The 21,349-nt window shown below is 36.9% G+C and overlaps 1 protein-coding gene across 1 annotated transcript in view; it reads left to right on the plus strand.

Moving 5' to 3' along the window:
- Positions 1-505: 505 nt before the first annotated feature.
- FRK (fyn related Src family tyrosine kinase) overlaps positions 506-21,349 on the plus strand; it is a 104,320-nt gene continuing 83,476 nt past the window's right edge. Inside the window, exon 1 of the mRNA XM_082730119.1 lies at positions 506-1,456. Within this exon, the coding sequence (XP_082586245.1) occupies positions 1,083-1,456 (374 nt within the window). The 5' untranslated portion in view covers positions 506-1,082. The remainder of the gene's footprint in view (positions 1,457-21,349) is intronic.

A 21,349-nucleotide genomic window follows, 5' to 3' on the forward strand; every position in this document is an offset into this window, starting at 1 on the left:
ACATGCAGTCCTTCTACTCCTTCTCTCTACTGATCTGCTAGTGTGTGTGTGTGTGTGTGTGTGTGCATTTCAGAAATAGTACATGAGAGATGGGAAATTAAATGTCTCTGTGGGAAAAAGCAGTGTTTCAGGTTCTCAGCATTTTAGTCAGCTGCTCTCGTATTTTTCCAGACTGTAAATATATTTTGAAGCTATTAAAAATCTATTCATCGCGATGAACAAAGGTAGGAACTCAATAGTTCTTTCCCATTTGCCATTTGTCCAAAAACAAATATCTAAACACTTTAATTATCCTTTTAATTTCCCTTAGTGGTGGTACTCATCTTCATGAGGGAGCAAAAAGTCTGTGCTGGGAACATAGCATGCAAAAATCTCCCTGGGCTAGCCTGTTTATCCAGTGGTAAGGACTTTGGCAGCTCCCTGGTGAGGGCGCTGGTGTGGGAAGGGAGAGGTAGAGAGGACAGGAATCTCTTTTAAATCACAGACAAAAGGAAACCAGGAAGTCAGGAGAAATTACTGCTCATAGCTCAGGATGTTAAAGGCAATAGGCTCCCCTGGTTAGTTAATCATTAGCAAAAAGGAAAGCTCTGTGGGGGTCAGGACCGGCCAGACCACAGAGACCGACTCAAGCAGGGAGTGAGCTCCTGGCAGAGGCCAAGAAGTGATCTTACCTGCAGTTCATCTCTTTCTTTTACTGACTTTACCTCGGGACATAAAGCAAGATGACTCTTCTGTTCTTAGACGTTTGTCTAAATGAAGCCCTCTTGATTTCATTTTTGCTCTGGGATTCCTAAGCAGAGAAGAAGATAAGACATCTTCCCCTGAGCAGCCTCCCAGCTCCCGTTCAGTTTGGTACTGGGGCAGCAGCTCCAGCCACAGAAAGCAACCCGGTGAGTGTCCCCAAGCGGGGGTCACTGCAGGCAGATCTGCCCCTCGTTGTGAAACGGGGCTTTGCACACTTTCTGAAGCCTAAGGAATTGGTGCTGACTTCCAAGCTGCCTGGTGGAAGAAGAGAAAGTTGATCTGCAGACTCTGAGGGGAGAGGGAGAAGCCCCTCTTCCCCTCCCCCTTACCACAGCACCATGGGCAACGTTTGTCTGAGGTTCTGGGCATACTTGCGGCCCTGTCTCCCCTGCTTGTTCCAGGAGGCCGACAAGCCGGGAGTGGTGATTGAGAACCCCATGGCCCGCTGCTCCCCCGGTCCTCCCCAGCTGCAGAGTCAGGAGCCCGGGAGAAGCCACGGCCACTACTTTGTGGCTCTGTTTGACTACCAGGCTCGGACCGCAGAGGACCTTAGCTTCCGCACGGGCGACAAGCTCCAAGTCCTGGATACTTCCCGGGAGGGCTGGTGGTTTGCCAGGCACTTGGAGAAAAGGGAAGATGGCTCTGGCCAGCCGCTGCAGGGCTATATTCCTTCTAACTATGTGGCTGAGGACAGAAGCCTGCAGGCAGAGCCGTGAGTAGTACAAACCCACACTTTGTTTCTCAACTCTCTGTGGGCGGATGAGCTTTCCTTCTTACCTATCTGCAACCCCCTAATTTCCAAAGAGCCACCCAGAAAGTATGAGGAAGTCCTGGCAGGAACCTCCTCATTGAAACACACCTCTCCTGCTCAGTGAGAGTGAAACTGGCGGGTAATTGTTGTGGAAATGACTTCTATTACAATATGTAAACCCAGGGGGCCCCGGGTGCATCTTCATCAATGTAAATAAATGGTGCAGTTAAGGCCCTACCTTTACTTTGGCTGTAAAATAAATCATGCCTCACTTGTGTAACAGAACTGCATTTCATTGGCAGATAGGTCATAGATCTTTCTTACATCGCCCTTTCAAATCTGAAGTCCAGCCCTCTTGCTTTTAAAACTTTTGAAGGGGGCGCCTGGGTGGCTCAGTGGGTTAAGCCGCTGCCTTCAGCTCAGGTCATGATCTCAGGGTCCTGGGATCAAGCCCCACATCGGGCTCTCTGCTCAGCAGGGAGCCTGCTTCCTTCTCTCTCTCTCTGCCTGCCTCTCTGCCTACTTGTGATCTCTCTCTGTCAAAATAAATAAATAAAATCTTTAAAAAAAAAAAATAAAACTTTTGAAGGATCAACCCCCAACCCTAACTCTAATTTTAATCCTTTTTCATTCTGTTATGCACACACAGGGACAACTAACATACAGGGATTAACATTTAGAAGATGCTAATTTTTCACTACTTTATCCCACTGAAATCATGACTAGACTTTTTTCTTTGAGTACCAGATATGTACTTATACTACCCAAATTGTGATCGTTTGGAGCTTTTGTTATGATTAGAAACTGGCCAGCTACAGGTATTTAGTAATGGTAGAGAGGAGGTGATAAAGACTACTCTGATATTTGAAAAAAATCCGATGAATTATGATGAACCCACAGAGGACAATTATATATACTTTTCCATTCATCCGTCCATCCATGCATCCATGCATCCAGCCATCCATCCATCCACCTGTCCATGCATGCATCCATCCATTCATCCATCCATCCATCCATCCATCCATGCATCCATGCATCCACCCATCCATCCACTGTCCATGCATCCATCCACCATCTACCCCACCTGTCCATGCATCCATCCATCCACCCATCCATCCATCCATCCATGCATCCAGGCAAGTGCCAGGCACATTAGTGGCATGATGAGTGGGGGAGGAGGGAGGTTATGCTAGTGGTGGTTGAATATAAAGGAGGTAAAACACAGTCTTGATAGTGGATATTTGAGGTTTGGTGGGTTGAGAAGCCAGTGGGGACTGTTACTGGCCCTAACTTTGTTCCTGCCTTGTTTCCGTGAAACCCAAGACTGGGAATGTGTCCCAGGACTCATTTTATAGAATGGATCCTTAGTAGAGGAACAAACCACTGGGGATTCACTCAGTCTCTCATATGGTTCTCCTTTTCAATGAGAGCTGCAGTGTCCTTTACTAGCCCAGGGAATGAAATGGCAAGAAATTGCTCTTAGGGTAGCACTGCTGCTTGCTAAACTCAAATACAAATACAGAAGGAGGTTTGGTTACTTTTTGAGATTCTTTCCAACACCAGGAACTTATATACATGTTAACAAGGCTCTTATTTATGCCTAAATTTTATGCCTAGAAATGAACTGAAACCTAGACTTTTGATGAATGGAATTGTTCTCACATGAGAAAGTCATCTGCATAAACATTTGTTTTCTGTGTTAATCTATAGGAAATACCTTATTCATTGAATGCTTACTTATGTGTATTTATGTTTTCACTACTATATGATTTATAGACATGATATGGTATTATGGTATGATGTGGTAGTATGCTATTATATTTTATATTCAGCATAAGATACACATACTGTATGAATGAATACTAGAATATTTATATTAGAGTCTTGAACTCATAATCTAATATTTTTATCATTCTATTTTTTATTCATCATGATAAGTGTCGTCTCTAACCCGCACCCCATATTTCCCTCATCCGCCCATCCACATCCCCTCTAGTAACCACCGGTTTGTTCTCTCTAGTTAAGAATCTCTTTGTTGATTTTGCCTTCTCTCTCTTTTCCCCTTTGCTCATTTGTTTTGTTTCTTAAATTTCACTTATGAGTGAGATGATATGGTATTTGTCTTTCTCTGACTTACTGATTTCCCTTAGCTTTATATTCTTTTGCTCTATCCATGTTGCAAATGGCAAGATTTCATTCTTTTTATAGGTATATAATATTCTATCTATCTATCATCTCTCTCTCTCTCTCTCTGGATATCTATGTAAATATCTGTATCTATCTATTTATCTCATCTTTATTTATTCATCTACCAGTGGACACTTGGGCTTCCTCCATAGTTTGGCTATTATAAATAATGCTGCAACAAATATAGGGATGTAATGAGTTAGTGTTTTTGTATATTTTTTTGGTAAATACACAGTGGTATGATTACTGGATTATAAAATAGTTTTATTTTTAATTGAGGAAGCTCCATATAGTTTTCCACAGTTGTTTTTCACTAGTCTGCATTTTCACCAACAGTGCAGGAGGGTTCCTTTTTCTCCATATTCTCACCAACACTTGTTGTTTCTTGTGTTTTTGGTTTTAGCCGTTCTGACAGATGTGCAGTGATATCTCGTTGTAGTTTTGATATACATTTTCCTGATGATAAGTGATGTTGAGCATCTTTTCATATGTCTATTGGCTGTTTGTTTGTCTTCTTTGTAGAAATGCCTGTTCATATCTTCTGCCCATTTCTTGACTGGATTATTTCTTCTTTGGGTGTTGAGTTTGATAAGTTCTTTGTAGATTTTGTATACTAGCCCTTTATCTGATGTGTCATTTGCAAATATCTTCTCTCTTTCTGTCAGCTGTCTTTTAGTTTTGTTGATTATTTCCTTCGCTATGCAGAAACTTGTTATTTTTTTTTTAAAGATTTTATTTATTTACTTGCCGGAGATCACAAGTAGACAGAGAGGCAGGCAGAGAGAAAGGAGGAAGCAGGTTCCCTGCTGAGCAGAGAGCCCAATGTGGGGCTCAATCCCAGAACCCTGAGGTCATGACCTGAGCTGAAGGCAGAGTCTTTAACCCGCTGAGCCACCCAGGCGCCCCCAGAACTTGTTATTTTGTTGCAGTCCCCATAGGTTTTGCTTTTTTTTCCTTTGCTTCAGGAGACATAGCTAGAAAAATGTTGCTAGAGCAAATGTTAGAGAGATTACTGCCTATACTCTCTTCTAGGATTTTTATGGTTTCGGGTCTCACATTTAGGTCTTTAACCCATTTTGAGTTAATATTTGTGTATGGTGAAAGAAAGTGGTCCGGTTTCATTCTTTTGCATGTTGCTGTCCAGTTTTCCCAACACCGTTTATTGAAGAGACTATCTTTTACCACTGTATATTCATTCCTCTGTTTTTGAAGATTAACTGACCATATAAATGTGGGTTTATTTTGGGTTTTCTGTTCTATTCCATTGATTTATGTGTCTGTTTATACATCAGTACCATACTGTTTTAATTACTTTGTACTAGATTTGAAATCTGAAATTGTGATACCTCTAGTTTTGTTTTTCTTTTTCAAGATTGCTGTGGCTATTTGAGGTCTTTTTTGGCTCCATACAAATTTTAGGATTCCTTGTTCTAGCTCTGTGAAAATGCTGTTGGTATTTTGATACAGATTGCATTGAATGTGTAGATTGCTTTGGATAGTATAGACATTTTAACAATATATGTTCTTCTAACCCATGAGCATGGAATGTCTTTCCATTTCTTTATGTCATCTTGAATTTCTTTCATCAGTGTTTTATAGTTTTATATTTGCAGATGACATGATACTATATATAGAAAACCCTAAAGTCTCCACCAGAAAAACTAAAGAACCAAAAAAACCAAAAACTACTAGAACTGATAAATGAATTCAGTAAGTCTCAGGATATAAAATCAATGTGCGGAAATCTGTAGAATTCCTATACACTAATAATGAAGCAGCAGAAAATGAAATTAAGGAAACAATCCCATTTATAATTTCACCCAAAACAATAAAATATCTAGGAATAAACTTAACCAAAGAAGTGAAAGACCTGTACTCTGAAAACCATAATCTACTAATTTTAAATGTATTCAATATATATAATTGCTTAGGACCTTTGTTTGCTCATCTCTAGAGTCCCTGGGGTAACATAGATCTCTGGGTTCCCTGATGGTCTGGGAAAATGAACTCTTAATGTTTCATATGTAGTGGTTAAGCTGCATTCCTACTTGATAAAACCGTAAATGCTGAAGTAAACAAGTAAACTGAAATAAGACAATTCAAAAGTGATAACATTCTGGGTAACAGGCTCGAGTACAGTGTCTGTTGCTTATTTAGGTTATCTTTGCCTAACAAACACAAAATAAGATGACTAAAATAACGTGGCTATTTTTTTTTTTTTATTCTCATGGGCTATCTGTAACCAAGAATACTTTTTCTTTCCTGCAGAACATTTTCCCTCTTGGAATTGGTTCTCAGCAGTATTCCTGTGTGTCACTACTGACCTATAGTGGGCTCCTCTTGGGATCTTCACATCCACTGGAATAAAAGCTTGGTGGCCAAAAGATGTTGCCACTGTGCGTCTCGGTCAGCGTGGGCCATTTCTTTTCATTCAAGTGTACACCATGGCCTTCATCTAGGAACAGAGATGAGTAATGAGGGTTCTTGCCATCAAATGGCTAAACTCCTTCAGTACTCTCAGTGCAGGTAGCTGCCACCTCGAGACTTAAAGTCCATTTCAACTGGCAGTGATTGAAACTTAACAGTGAAGCAGTTAACAGTCTTCTGAGTGAGGGTGTCCAAGTGGCCCTCACAGTGCCTTAATACCCAGGGAATTACTCAAAGATGTCTTTTAATATATTTCTTCATTGAGTCTGTCTTGTTTTCCTTTCAAATACTGTGGACGTTAATGTGGTTTATTTTATAAGGAGCTCAGTATATAGCACTAAGTAAAGATTGTTGTTTTTATTTACATGTGTGAGATGGGAGGCAAGGGGAGACCAGTGAAGACTGCGTCATCTCATTCCTAAATAGATTAGCTTAATGCATTCATACTAGTATTTATCCTTTGCGTCTTTATTTCTTGACTTGCAGAAATAAGAAAACAATGCAAATACTTAGGGAATTAATCAGGGTCAGGGCAAATCAGTTGAAGACTTTAGCATTTTTGTTTGTTTTTTTTAATACTGAGAAGTAGAGATGTTAAAAAAAGAACTATACTATTGTTTAAAAGATAAAACAATTTAATACTTGATTGGTATTCCTTCTTGAAATACCTTTTCTGAATCTCTTGCATTAAGTAATATAATAAACCCATTCTTAATGACTTATTTTGCCTGTAGGAAAAATTATTATATTTAGCTTAACTTCAGTTTGACACTCCTAAGTTCAATTTGAACTCCTAGGTCCTTTCATAGATGAGAGCTATTCTTCAACATTTTCAACATGGAAATTCTCAAAACCCTTGCTCTTAGAGCCTGATTACTGAGAACTCCGTTTACATGTTTTTCTTTTTTGAAAAAATGTACTTATTTTTACATAAATTCAATTAACATATAATATGTTACTGGTTTCAGAGGTAGAGGTCAGTGATTCATCAGTCTCGTGTGGTACCCAGTGCTCATTATATCACGTGCCTTCCTTCATGTCTATCACCCAGTTACCCCATCCCTCTGCCCCCCTCCCCTCTAGCAACCCTCAGTTTGTTTCCTGTGATTAAGAATCTCTTATTTTATGGTTTGTCTCCCTCTCATCTTGTTTTACTTTTTCCCCTCTCTTCCCCTATGACCCTCTGTTTTGTTTCTTAAATTCCACAAATCAGCGAGATCATACGATAATAGTCTTTCTCTGACATATTTCATTTAGCATAACACCCTCTAGGTCCATCCACGTTGTTGCAAATGGCAAGATTTCATTTTTTTGATGGCCGAGTAGTATTCCATTCATTTACAATTTTTATTCATAATGTTTTTAGAGATAAAGTTCACCCAGAAAATAATGGCATGGAAATTACATATAAATCTTGGTGCCAAGAACAATGGGTTTAAATCCCATGTTTTTACCATAAAAATTTTTAGCTAATGCAGTATAGTGATGGAAAGCAAAATGGTCAGTGGCTGTACAATTTACACATAGGAAGTCATTTATCTACAAAGGGCTTAAAATTTTTTTTGCCTAATTGTCTAAGTGTGCTTTAGGTGGTACTCACATACTTTATACCAAATTAAACTATGAAAGTATTCAGTGGAAAGCTTTTTCTCCTTTCAATTGCTACATAAAGGCAGATTTTTTTTCCCAGTTCCTCTCCTAGTCACCATTTTAGGAGCAGCTTTGAAAAAAAAAATTTTGTACCTTGTAACTTTGTTGGTAGTTTATGATATGAAATAAAAGTGTTAGAGTTTTATGAAGTATAAAGGTAATGGAATTTCTCCCCATCTGTTTAGGGCATATTTTCTTAATTGTGCTGCTCTTTAATGTGTCAAACTAGAGTTCCATCAAAATTTTATCCAATTTAAGATAGTTGCCGTTGTCTGGCTTGAAGAAAGTAGCATTGAAAAATAAAGTAGTGTAGTCTCAGGAAGAGAATTCTTTTGCCCCACCATTTAAAATACAATGGGAGCTTCACTATTTGGTGATTTGAATACTGCTGAATTTGATAACTATCCAATACAAACTGTATGTAATGTTCCTAGTTATTTTCGAACTAGATGTCAGCAGACTTCTTTCTCAGCTGGGAAATGAAGCCAACTTTTGAATCTTTTTAGTAAATGATGTAGTTTAAAAATTAAAATTATTATTAATACATAAATAAATGAAGACATGAGAATATATGTATATTATTTGAGTATAATTGACATACAGTGTAACATCAGTTGCAGGTGTACATCATAGTAATTTGACAAAGTTTATACATTATGCTCTGTTGACTACAAGTATAGCTATGCTCTGTCCACATATATTGCTATTACAATACCATTGACTGTATTTCTGATGCCTTGCCCTTATCCCTATATCTTATTCATTTCATAACTAGAAGCCTATTTCTCCCACTCTCCCGCACACATTGTGTCCAACCACCATCCACCTCCCCTCTGGCAGCCATCAGGTGTTCTCTGTATTTATAGGTCTGATTCTGCTTTTTGTTTATTCATTTATTTTTCATTTTGTTTTATTTTTTTGTGGGTGAAATCATATGCTATTTGTCTTTCTTAACCTGACTTACTTCACTTTGCATAATACCCTCAAGGTCAATCCATGTTGTCTCAAATGGCATGATCTCATCTTTTTGATGAGTTCATAATATTTCAGATACCTCGCATCTTCCTTATCTGTTCATTTATTGGTGGACACTTAGGTTACTTCCATATTTTGGTTATTGTAAATTATGCTATAATAAATATAAGAGTACATATGTCTTTTCAAATTAGGGTTTTCATTTTTGGGGGGTAAATACTTATTAGTAGAATTTTTTGATCATATAATATTTCTGTTTTTAATTTTTTGAGGAACTTTCATACTATTTTCTACAGTGGCTATACCAAAGGCATCAGTATATTCACAAACCAATCTGACATATCTACTTTGAGTAGTTTAAATCACTAGAAAATCACCTATAGGCAAGTCATCCTATAATTGTTCTTTTTCCAAATCATTTATTTCTTTCCCTTTGTGATAGTTTTTAAGGAGACTAAGTGTATATATATGGAAAGTGAAAATAATGCATTTTTAATTTCTCCTCCTAAGACAAAGTATAAATATCATTGTTTTAGAAACTAAATAAAAAAGAGATTTCCATATATAAGTAAAGTATATTATAAGAATAACATAACTGTTATTAAAATAAATGTTTCAGATAAATCCAATATAAGAATTTTAGGACAAATAATTTAATTAGAAAAATTTATTATTGAATGACTGTATTATCTAGAGAATTATGATGTATTTTCTCCTAGTCCTTTGAGGTAAAATAACAAATATGGTGCTAAAATGATTAATTTATAAAACATTACATCTCAGATATAATATTATATTGTTGGTTGGTCATATTAATATAACTGTTATGTCTATGTCAGCATAATTGTGTTTCTCTTAATTTGTTATATAATGAATTTTATGTAAATTGTCACTATTTTCAAGAAAAATGATAATTGACTGCTAAATTAAAATAAATTTTATGAGAACAATGGCAAAGTCATAGAAGTGAGGAGAAGAGGAACCAACTGAACTGAACTAAAATCACAGCTGAGGGGCTCCTGGGTGGCTCTGTTGGTTCAGCATCTGACTCTTGATTTTGGCTCAGGTCATAAGCTCAGGGTACTGTTGTGCTCTTGCTGGGTGTGGAGCCTGCTTAAGATTCTCTCTCTCCCCCACTCCCTCTACCCTTCCCTACCCTCCCCCTCTCTAAAAAAAAAAAAAAATCACAGTTAAAGTGTAAGTGTAACTAATAACAGTTTAGAGTACTTGCTGAATAGTAGAATTTGATTACATGTATCTCCAGATATCTTTGAGAAGCAATGAAATGACGTGATATCTTTGAGAAGCCATGAAGTGGCATGATATCTTTGAGAAGCAGTAAAGTGACATGGTACAGAGTCATTAAAATGAGCTAGGAGTAATTCTTAATCTTTTCTAAGAAAATTGATTAAATTGATAATACTTTGAAAGTTTCTTTTCTTTTAAAGATTTTATTTGTTTATCTAACAGAGAGAGACACAGCAAGAGAGGGAACACAAGCAGGGGGTGTGGGAGAGGGACAAGCAGGCTTTCCGCTGAGCAGGGAGCTTGAAGCTGGGCTCCCTGTGGGACACCATGAGGGACCCTGGGATCATGACCTGAGCAGAAGGCAGACACTTAACGACTGAGCCATCTGGGCGCCCCAGTACTTTGAAAGTTTCAATTGTAGTATGCCATTCAAAATAACTCTTCCTTGTTGTTTTACCTACCAGAAAAAGCTAATGAGTTTCTAGAGGCACAGGGCATTTTGCATTCTTTTCTCAATGAATTGTTCATGTCTTAATTTTTGGTTAGACTCATAGTCAGAATGGCATAACTTCCAGGTCCCAGAAATTAGTGGCTCTAATCCACTCCTTGGGACAAAATACTAAGGGGTCACAGATCGATTTGCATATTATCTATAATGTAGAATGAATATCAAGCCAGAAATAGATTATGAATCTTATTGAAATGGTATTTAAAAATCACATATATACAAATTAAACCATATTGTGGTTATATTTAGAGTAAAGGAATTATTAGCCTGAGCTTTTAAATGGACAGAAAACCAAAACCCAATTTACAAAATTAATGTCATGGGGCCAGACTTGTAATTTCAGGTTTTATGCTTAACAGACATAATTTCAAATTATTATGTATATGAAATATTTTTCAGATTGTGCACGCTGAAAGTTTGATGCCTTTACTGAATATTAATAGATTTTCACTGTCACATCCTAAAACATTACCAAACACAACAATTATGTGTCCTTTTTACTAGTTTTCTTACTAATGAGCTGCTAATTTCTCTGCAGCATTTGCTGACTCCCATTTCTAATGGGAATTCTTAACACTTACTGTCATTGGAAAGGTTGGACCAGTGTTTCTGGGGGAAGGCAGTTATGCAGATTGATGATATTTTAGACCTCCTTATGGCTGTTTTCCTGAAGCCTGCAACTTTAGTATTAGTTTATGTGGATCTTTTTGAAGATTAACGAAACAAGAATTTTGCTAAACCATATAGATGCAGATGTAGATCATGTGATCTGTATTACACATCTTTGTACTTATTTAACAAATCTGAGATGCCATATAGACTGTCCCTTGTGTATGACATTTTTGTCCTGATGTCATTTTTTTCCACAAAGCTTTTCAATTAGATTTCTTCCTATTTAAAAATTGAATTAATTTTAGTGTTAGATTCTTTTATGTTTTTACGTGTCTTTTTTTATTGATATGCATATTTTGTAGTGCCTTTAAATTCAGACTAATTTCTCAGAGGTTTTTTGATGAATTTTGTGCCTTTTGAAGGGTAAAATGAGGATGCAATTCAAAGACTGCTGTAACTAAGAACATTTGTAACCCAAGAAATACTATTACTGAGAAATTTTAAAATTTATATTAGTTATCTGTTTTGAAAGGCATTTAGAATCTTAAACTAAAATAAATATTTCTATTAACATAAATATTGTATATCCCATTGGCAGCATGATTCAGAAGAATGTCGTATGGTTCCTGTGAAAGGCCAGTATTGCTGGTGGATTTAAAGTCCCTCTGATGCTATCCCAATCTCACATATATCTTTTCTTCCACATCTGAGTATTAATCAATTATGACATACCAAGCTTCTCATCACAGGAGGGGCATCATCATGTAAGCCCCAGAATTTTGCTGCTGGCAAAGTCCTTTCTAGGAAGTCATCCCTGGAGGGTGCCTGTGTTATTCTTATAAAGTAGGATTCAGGACACTTTCTCCAATATCTCCTCAACATTTCTAGTCATTGAGAAAGATAGCTTCTATGGGATTCATGTATCCATTCAGTAAGCATTTGGTATATATTTACATGGTTAAAGGCACCGTTTTTGGGTAGTGGGAGATACCAGATACCAAAATGAACAATACAGTGATTCTTCTCAGGGAATTTTAATAATCTCTGGAGGTAAGACAAATAAACCAAGAAGATATGTCAGTGCTTGTCAGCCAAAGACCATCAGGAATACTCCTGTGCTGATTTATTACTCAATGAGAGGTAGGAGAACACAGCATGGACCACAGGGCCATCTCACTAAGAGCATGTTAGAAAGGATGCATTATAGAATTTGGGGGTATAATTTTGGGGAGGGTTGAAAGAAGCAAGGCTTCACTCTGGATTGACTACTGTCAGGAAGTGGGGATAACTGTACGATTGGGTATTTTAATAAATTTTGTTGAGAAGGAGGGAAGACTAGTTCCAAGATTAAGGCTGTGATTGGTAAAGAATCAACAGTCACTCGGGGTAGCCAAGGTAAGTGGATGTTTGGTCATTTTTGTGGTTAGACCATGTCCGTGTCTTTGTTGGTATTCAGATGTGATTAAGAGTGATCTGATCTTGTGTTGGACTTCCTCATCGTAGTCACAGAGTGGCCTCATCTGATGTTGATGTTCTGTGAGGTTATGTTCAACAGAAGAACACCAAGGCCTACTTATAGCGAAAGGCCAGCCCTTGGATGTCAGGGGCTGGTTTTCTCAACTAGCAGAAGACAGATGCTGATAAATACAATAAGAGTAGTACAGATTGTCATGTGGCATGCCCTTAAAAAAATTGCTATTTAGTGAATGAATGAGGAAACAAACACATTGATCAGTTCTGGTTTGGGAAAAATCACACCTTTCTTTCAGGGTTCAGGCTCTTAAGAACCTTTTCTAAGAAGGTTTGTCTAACCTTCATAGGAAGAATTTGTAACTTCTTACGATTTTGTATTTCTTGTTAATAGAGTGATGGATATAAAGATGGAATTTTGAATTTTGAAGGCATTCACACAGAGGTGTTATAGATGTCACAAGAATAAGAATTGCAGAATACTGTAGACTTCAGAAGGATTATAAGAAATGTACAGTGTGAATCTAAGAAGTGGAAGGGTCCAAAGATCAACTCTTTAGAAATGACCATATTTTGCGTGAGTAAGGGCAGTGTGTAGATCCCGGTAATGGCCCCATTGGTTCACATCTCCTTGCATCCATACACTTTGGAAGCTTCCTCCCACGCAGACTCTTAGTTTGATCAACTGACTTGTTTTGGCCAATGGAAAAATGGTACATGTGACAAAAACAGAGATCGTAAAGCACTTCCGCCTTGGGACTTGCTTTCTTATTGTTCTTGGAGTTCTGCAAGTACCATGAGAATAACCCAAGCAAAGGAAGAGACTGTGTGAAGAGAGGCCTTATTTGTCCCAGCTGATTTTCTAGCTGACTGCAGACTCATGGTCAAGCCCAGCTAAGATCAATAGAGCCCATCCCAAATCACTCACCTCTAGATTTGTGAGTTAACAGAATAGTTGTTTTGAAGCAAAACTAACTAATACAAGGAAGAAGAAGAGCCACTGAAAGAAACAGTGAAGAATTCATGAAAGTAGAGCAAAAACAAATAGAATATTTTTCAAAATAAGAAAATAGAATGTCAAGAAGGAGATGCTAAAGAATGATCAGAGTAATGAAAAAGAGGTAAAAACTATTTGAATTTCTTGGAGATTGCTGATAACACTAAAAAGAACTTTCATAAAGTAATTATGGGTGACGTCATTAGGTGAAGAGAGTTTAATGAGGAACTTCATGCTTCATCTAGGACTTCGCACTGGGAAGGTTAGGCTGGGCTGAGCCATAGGAAAGGATACTGTATGGTAGGGCTCTATGCATGGGACTTAGGTCCATCCTGACACTCAGCTAAGGGAAAGCAAAATCAAGAGAGAGTTGGAACCCAGCTGAACAGAGTGTGCATTGTCCTAAGGACTTTGTTTATTTGGTTTCAGCTTTCACCCTCTGTAGGGTGTCAAAGTTGGTAGCTTTTCAGCATCCTCTTGTGGGTTGGGATATTTAGCATTTGGTAGTTAGGGTAGAGTGAGAGTGGGTTGAGGGTTCATTTTTAGCATGGTCACTTTGGCCTTCCCAAAAATTCTCAGGAAAATTAATGAATTTTTCTCTTTGGTGCTATACTTCCAAGTTTTGGGGTCATGTGGGAAGATTGAACTCAGTCATTTAATAGCTCCTTAAGAATACTTCAATACTTAATTATATATCTTGCATCTACATTTTTATTTTATTTATTTATTTATTTATTTTAATATAATTTTTTTATTTTTTATAAACATATATTTTTATCCCCAGGGGTACAGGTCTGTGAATCACCAGGTTTACACACTTCACAGCACTCACCAAAACACATACCCTCCCCAATGTCCATAATACCACCCCCTTCTCCCAAACCCCCTCCCCCCAGCAACCCTCAGTTTATTTTAATTTTTTTTGCATCTACACATTTAGTACTTATTTTCTGGGGTATAGTAATAGTACTATTTTACAAAATAAAAAAGAATGCACTCAGATCCATCTCCTCCAGTAATGTTTTATATACAAAACACAATATATGGTCCTCTTTGTCTTCTCTTAGAAGCAGATGAGGAGTCGTGGGTCAGGCAAGCCTTATCTGTCTTCTGTCATAAACTACAGTTATAGAATATTCCTCTGTGTCATTTTAGGCTGTCATAATACAGTGAGTACAGTGATATTTCAGAAAAAAGCAATACAAAAGTGACTCAGTATCTTGTATCTGTATTATGCAATAGTTTATAGGAAACAGGCAGATACTGGTTTTGCTGCTGAATCACTTTGAACTCTGCTCTTATCAAGAGCTTAACTTAAGGAAGTAATAGTTTAACAAAATAGAAAGTCATGCTGTTGACTTAGTAGGTCCTGGTAAAGTGGTAGAAAGCAAAATAGCTTCATGGTAATTAGGATTGAAGAATCCCAACAGGGTGATTTTTCACATATGATCATTTTGGTGCTTAATGAAATTCCTGATACTTTTTAAAGCATAATTGCCCATTTTCCCAAGATTTTAATATTATAAAATATACTAGTTTATCAATGGCTTAAAAAAACTTATTTTTTTGAAAACATGTTTCAGAACTAAAAAATAATATGTGCAAGTTTATGGTAAATTTTAAAGTATAATGATTAATAAACATCCATATAACCAGCTAGTCCATGAACTGGACAACTACTGTTGGGCCTTTGAATTCCTCCCCTGCCCCATCCCCAGAGTAAAATCTTTTTCCTAGAAAATGTTAATTGCAACTCAGTTTCTAATAGCAAAAGACTGGGATTGCTCCAAATGTTGATTAATAAGAAGGGACAATTTGTGGTTTGTTTACTCAGTGGAATATTATACAATAGTGAAAATGATGAATTGAGTGGTATGCAACAGCACGGATGAATTTTGGAAGCATAATGTCAAGTAATTTCAAGAGATTGCATATAATACGATTTTATCTGATAAAGTCTACAAGTAAGGGAAACCAAATAACATATTGTTTGGGTAGGCACAGATGTTAATAAACTATAAAATAAAGTAAGGGAATGATAAGCAGTAGCTATCTGACTTACTCATCTGAATATTGTAAATTCTGTACTTCTATAGAACACTTAAAGAAATGATTAGAAGTTACCTGCGTCATGAGAAATAAAGGGTAGCCAATGTACTGGACAAAAGGTCACATACAAATATTGTGATTGAACATACATAGTTCATGATTTTACCTTCCTTATAAAATTACTTTCACAGAATTATCCTTCCTTATAAAATTATAAAATTACTTTCCTTATAAAATTACTTTCACAGAATTATCCTTTAATATTACCTCCTAACTTACATAAGAAAGATATAAAAACATACAGCTTTTGTAATTTTTGTTGTCATTATCCACTATGACTTTTAAGATGTCCTTTCCCCAAATTTCAGTGACAAGAATCCTTAAACCTGTAGACCATGGACTCCTAGAGGCTCCAGAGATAGGCTTGAGACAGTCCATGAATCCTCTGAAACTGTCAAATCTGTGTGATGTAGATTTGTGCATTTTTTAGGATAAGGGCTTATAAGTTTTATGATATTCTAAAGGGAACCATGCTGAAAAAAAAAATGTGTAGGAACCTGTGTTACAAAATTAGCACAGACAAAATGTGCTTGTTTCTCCTGAAAAATTATCTATTTCCTTATAGCAGTTAATAAGAATTTTATTACACATTGCTTTTTTTTTTTTTTTTTTTAATTCTTAGGTACTGGAAAGCTCAGAGTCCTGTTGAATGCTTGGTCACGATAACCATTTTTGACCTTAAGTCTGGCTTATTTTCTACCTTCTCTCTTCTTTTTTTTGAATCCTTTTTTGGTTCTTATTTTATAGAACACATATTGAGTTTAATAGGGGTCTGTTATATAACCTACTTTAATACATAAATAATAATTATCATTCTAGACATCTTTTGCATTTTAAAACCTTAATTAGAAAGAAAAAAGTAATTTTATATCTTAATCTATATACTAATGAAAGAATACATTTTTAAATCACCTTTGTGAGCTTGATTGAGAGACTAATTCTAAGGCAAACATGACAAGTTGTTGGATGGAATACAATTAATGATTGCTGGCCAAAACCCAACTTCACCACTCCATTTCATTTCTCCCCTTTTTTTTTTTTTTTTTTTGAGGTTCCAACATTGGTTGGTGCTGTCTCCCTGCCTCTTACCTCATCTGTTCCCTTCTAAGTTTCAATCAGGCATATATCTTTGTTTGCTGGAGAATTTGACACAACCTCCCGGGCCCTTTCTCCTTGCTCCTGGGCTTGCAGGCAGTGTGCGTTTGTACCGGAGTCAGATTCATTCTGCAGAGTGAGGCAGGAATGTGCCGCCAGGAGGGTCTTCAGCCCCGTGTGAGACCCACGTGCATTTGAGGAGAAAGACTACAAGGCATGAAGAGAAGGATAGAAACAAAGGGAAAGAGGGAAGTCAGAGGTTTAAAATGTGGATAAGGACCTCCTGGGTGGCTCAGTTGTTAAACATCTTTCTTTGGCTCAGGTCATGATCCCAGGACTCTGGGATCGAGCCCCTCATCGGGCTCCCTGGTCAGCGGGAAGCCTGCCCCTCCCTCTCCCACTCCCTCTGCTTGTGTTCCCTCTCTCGCTGTGTCTCTCTCTGTCAAATAAATAAATAAAATCTTAAAAAAAATAAAATAAAGTGTGGATAAAAGGGCAGATGAGTCTTTAATAAGCATCAGAAAAGAAGACGTAAGGAACAAACAGAAGATCCCATAAGCAAAAGTAAAAAAATATAATGGTGTTTAAGGAAATTAAAGGAAGTGAAACTGTGTGAGAAAGTAGGATAAGAGAGAGTTTGAGCAAGTAGATAATACAGTTGAGGGAAGCCTAGATAAGGATGTCTTGCTAGAACGGACAGAAGTTGGACAACTACGAGCATATAGGAAAATTCGTGATTCTAGGCTTATGTTAACTGTTTAAAAAATTAAGCCCAGGGGCTTTTACATTTGTGTTACATAACATTTATACTAAGGAGACTCTCACAAGGTCAGGTTCTTCATCTCAGGCTTTCCTTTTGGGGCTACACTGAAAAAAAGAAAGTGCTCATTATTATAGACCAAAGTGAGTTAAATCCTTTTCTTCTTTCTACTTTCTTTTACCATCCGGTGATGTATTACACTTTAGTGTACATTGTCTTTCACAAAGTAAAAAGAAAACAACCCACAAAAATACACACATCATACAGAAAGTGACACCAAATAAGTAACTTCTGGGACCTGAAAATAAATTGACCTCCTATACTGTGTGCAAATTGGGGTAAAGCAGCTTAATAGTGATACAAGAAATCTTTAACATTAGCCAATGGGAAATGGACTGTACAGGCAAGGTGGTAAAATAGAAGACTTTTGTGGGGAATTAGAGGAAGTTATTAGCCTTGCTTAGCTCCCAGTGATTAAGAAAGTCTCACAAAGTACTGACACATTTGGGTGTGTTGCATTCTCCCTTAGGGAAACCTGAAGACTTTGTTCTTTGTTGGTGTGTAGTTTAAAAAAATTCCATGTTAATAATAATAGTGACAACTTTTGTTTTCTGATGACATGTTCACATACAGAATATGAAATTACTTTTTGAGGAGTTAAAAGAAAAAGATAGGTGAACGGATGCCGAGGAAGCCTTCCATAAGCTTCTGCATGATTCCAGTGGTGACTTTTCCTAAGACAGAGCACAATTATTTTGCTCATCTTATTCATACATTTATATTTACAGTTAAGTAGACTGATAGTTATCTTGTACAGCTATTTCATTTATTAAATGGACAAAATGCAATGGAAAAAAAATCTTTTTCAAGGGAGTATTTTCAGTTTATTTGAATTTTGAGTAATTTAACAAAGTTGATCTTCTTCAAATGCAAAGAAGGAATATCTCCCAGGCATCTTTGCTCAGCAATTCTGGGGATATAAAATACCTCAACAAGCATTTTGGTTTAACATTCTAAGTACATTGTCATACCTGAAGGAAATTACTATGCACACCGAGTGATTTAGTTTAGTACAGTAGGTATTATGAGAAAAATGATCCCAACTTGTTTTTCAAACCTATGGTTTTATGCATTTAAACATATTTTAGCAGCTTTCGGTTGCTATAATTTCGTACCATTGTAAAGAAATAAGAGTATAAGTAGTGAATAATAGTTTGATCCACAGAAAGTTAAGTCTTTTTGCTGAGGGCAACCCAAGGAATTGGCAAGGTTCACTGCATTCCTGGAGCTCACCTTATCTAATGGGATCTCAGCCACTGCTGAAAGAGCTGGGAAACCATTCCTGTTACTGGAGGATTTGTCATGGAAGGAGGCTTTGTCCAAGCACAGAAGGAAACTTTGTTATTTCTTCATAACTCTCTGATCTATTTTCAGAAACCAAGTGTTTGTTCAGACAAACTTATTAAAAAAGAGCAGATAAATCTACTGCATGTCCCTTTTCTATCCAGACACTTTTCCAAGAATGGAAAATTGAAATGGTATCATGTTTAATGAAACTTAGAAGTAATGATCCTTGAGAAAGAAAGCCAGAAAAAAGGAAAGAAAATTGTTGACAAAATAAGGACAAGATGAAGGAGACTAAGGATAGGAATGAGGGAGGAGAAAACAATACTTAAATTTCTATTACAAAGGACAGTAACAAATGCCAAAGATCACTGTGAGTGTTCTTCTCTACTGTAAATAGAAACCATAGAAACAGACACTCACCTGCTCACTCTTTATTCATGAGTAGTTGTTGCAACACAAAAACTCAGTACTTGTTAGCTTGGCTACAGGTATTGGAAACAATAATCAGTATAGAGGAGAATTAAGGAAGACATTTAATAATAATTCTACTAAAAGGTTAATGAGTTGGAAAGTTTGATTTTAAGGATAGCTACATGAATTGTATGATAATTTTCCTTATTTCTTCCTTTCTTTGGTTCAGGCGGTTGCTACATTTAATACAAATTTATTAGCCATCATGCACGGTAGTTTGCTAATCAAACATGCTATTGGATAATAACTCTGAAGCAGGTTTTTCAATCAGTATTATTAGGAAACGGTTTCTGAAAGTATGTTTTTGATGGATGTGTAAGAGTGAGTAATAACTGTGGTCATATTAGAAAAGAATCAAAGCTTTAGCAGGTTTAGAATGGCCCTGATTCTTAAGCTTGCTGGGGGTTCAGCTGAAGTTGAATAATGGGTATTGATTTCTTGTAAAAATTATTTAAATTCATCACTACAATTTAAATTCTAGTTAGTAAAGAATTAAATGATTTTTCAGACCTAGTTTCTTCTTGGAAAGCTAGGTAGCAGCAAATGAGATCAACATTCTTAACTCTTAAAAACCAGTCTTAACTCCTCTTCCCCTTGGGCTATTGCACTTAATCTCTCCTGTACAGCACAGCTTTGAAAAAGTTGCCTATACTTGAGTTTCTTTCTTTCTTTTGTCTCTCTCTCATTTTTACTTTTTTTTTTTTTTTACCTAAATATAGAAAACAGTATCCGCCCCCTCCTGCCCCCATGTCTCCTCACTCAGCTTTAACAGTTACCAACACATGGCACTTTTATTTAATCCTCATATTCCTTCTTCCAACCCTTACTCCCACTCCACCCTTGGGTTGTTTTGAAGCAAATCCTAGAGATCCTATAATTCTTCTTGTAAATTGTTTTGTAGGCATATGTAAACAAACTGAAACACTCTTTTTTTATTTTTAAGATTTTATTTATTTATTTGACAGATAGAGATCACAAGTAGGCAGAGAGGCAGGCAGAGAGAGAGGAGGAAGCAGGCTTCCCGCTGAGCGGAGAGCCTGATGCAGGGCTCAATCCCAGAACCCTGGGATCATGACTCGATCCCAGGGCTGAGGCTTTAACCCACTGAGCCACCCAGGTGCCCCAAACTGAAGTACTCTTAAACATAATTATAATGATTACTCTTAAAAATTTTTTAAAAAATTCCTAGTATCATCAAATATTCAGTCACTAAGAAACTTCCCATAGTTTATAGGTTTATAAAACCTTTTATAAACCTTTTTTGATACTTTGTTTGAACGTAGATTTGGTGGATTTATTTTATGGTTTGTGTGTGAATCGAAATGATGTCCATACATTACAATTGTTAAATCTGTCTCATTTAAATCTCTTTTAACGTGGATCCCTCCTCTAGGTTTAGTTCCTTGAAATGTATTCCCTTTGCCTGTAGACTTCCCCACAATCTGAATTTTGCTGGCTGATTATCTCTTGAGCTGCTTGCTATTAGACTTTTACTCTTATCACTCTGGGAACCTGCTCGTTTGACTTTGGTGATCAAAGGTCACCCAGAAAACTCCACATTGTAAAATCCATTGGTCAGTTCTTAGTCTTCTTTTTAATTATTTTATTAACACTATTTTACATACATGATAACTCTGCTAGCCTTAATAAACTTCCTTTAATCGATCTCCAGGGCAGCCACTCATCTGGTTTCCTCCTATACCTCCAACTGAGACATTTTTGCTTGGTTCCTTCTCTTCTCCTTGACCACTGATGTCAGAATGCCCAGAGTCCCCTCACTTTCTTGGTCATCTCCTTCAATTTGAGACACGTGTTCAATGATCTACTTGACATCTCTGTAGCTATGTGGAACTCTCCAGATTCCAGCTATTTCTATCTCTTCTAAGACTGAGCTCCTGAAGCTACCACATAAAGCCTTCCCCTGCTCTGTCAGTAGCAACTAGGCCTCCATTTGCTTAGGCCAAATATCTTCTACTCACCCTGACTCCCATTTTTTCT

Source organism: Mustela nivalis, assembly GCF_964662115.1.
Source record: "Mustela nivalis genome assembly, chromosome: 5".
NCBI classification, from domain to species: domain Eukaryota; kingdom Metazoa; phylum Chordata; class Mammalia; order Carnivora; family Mustelidae; genus Mustela; species Mustela nivalis.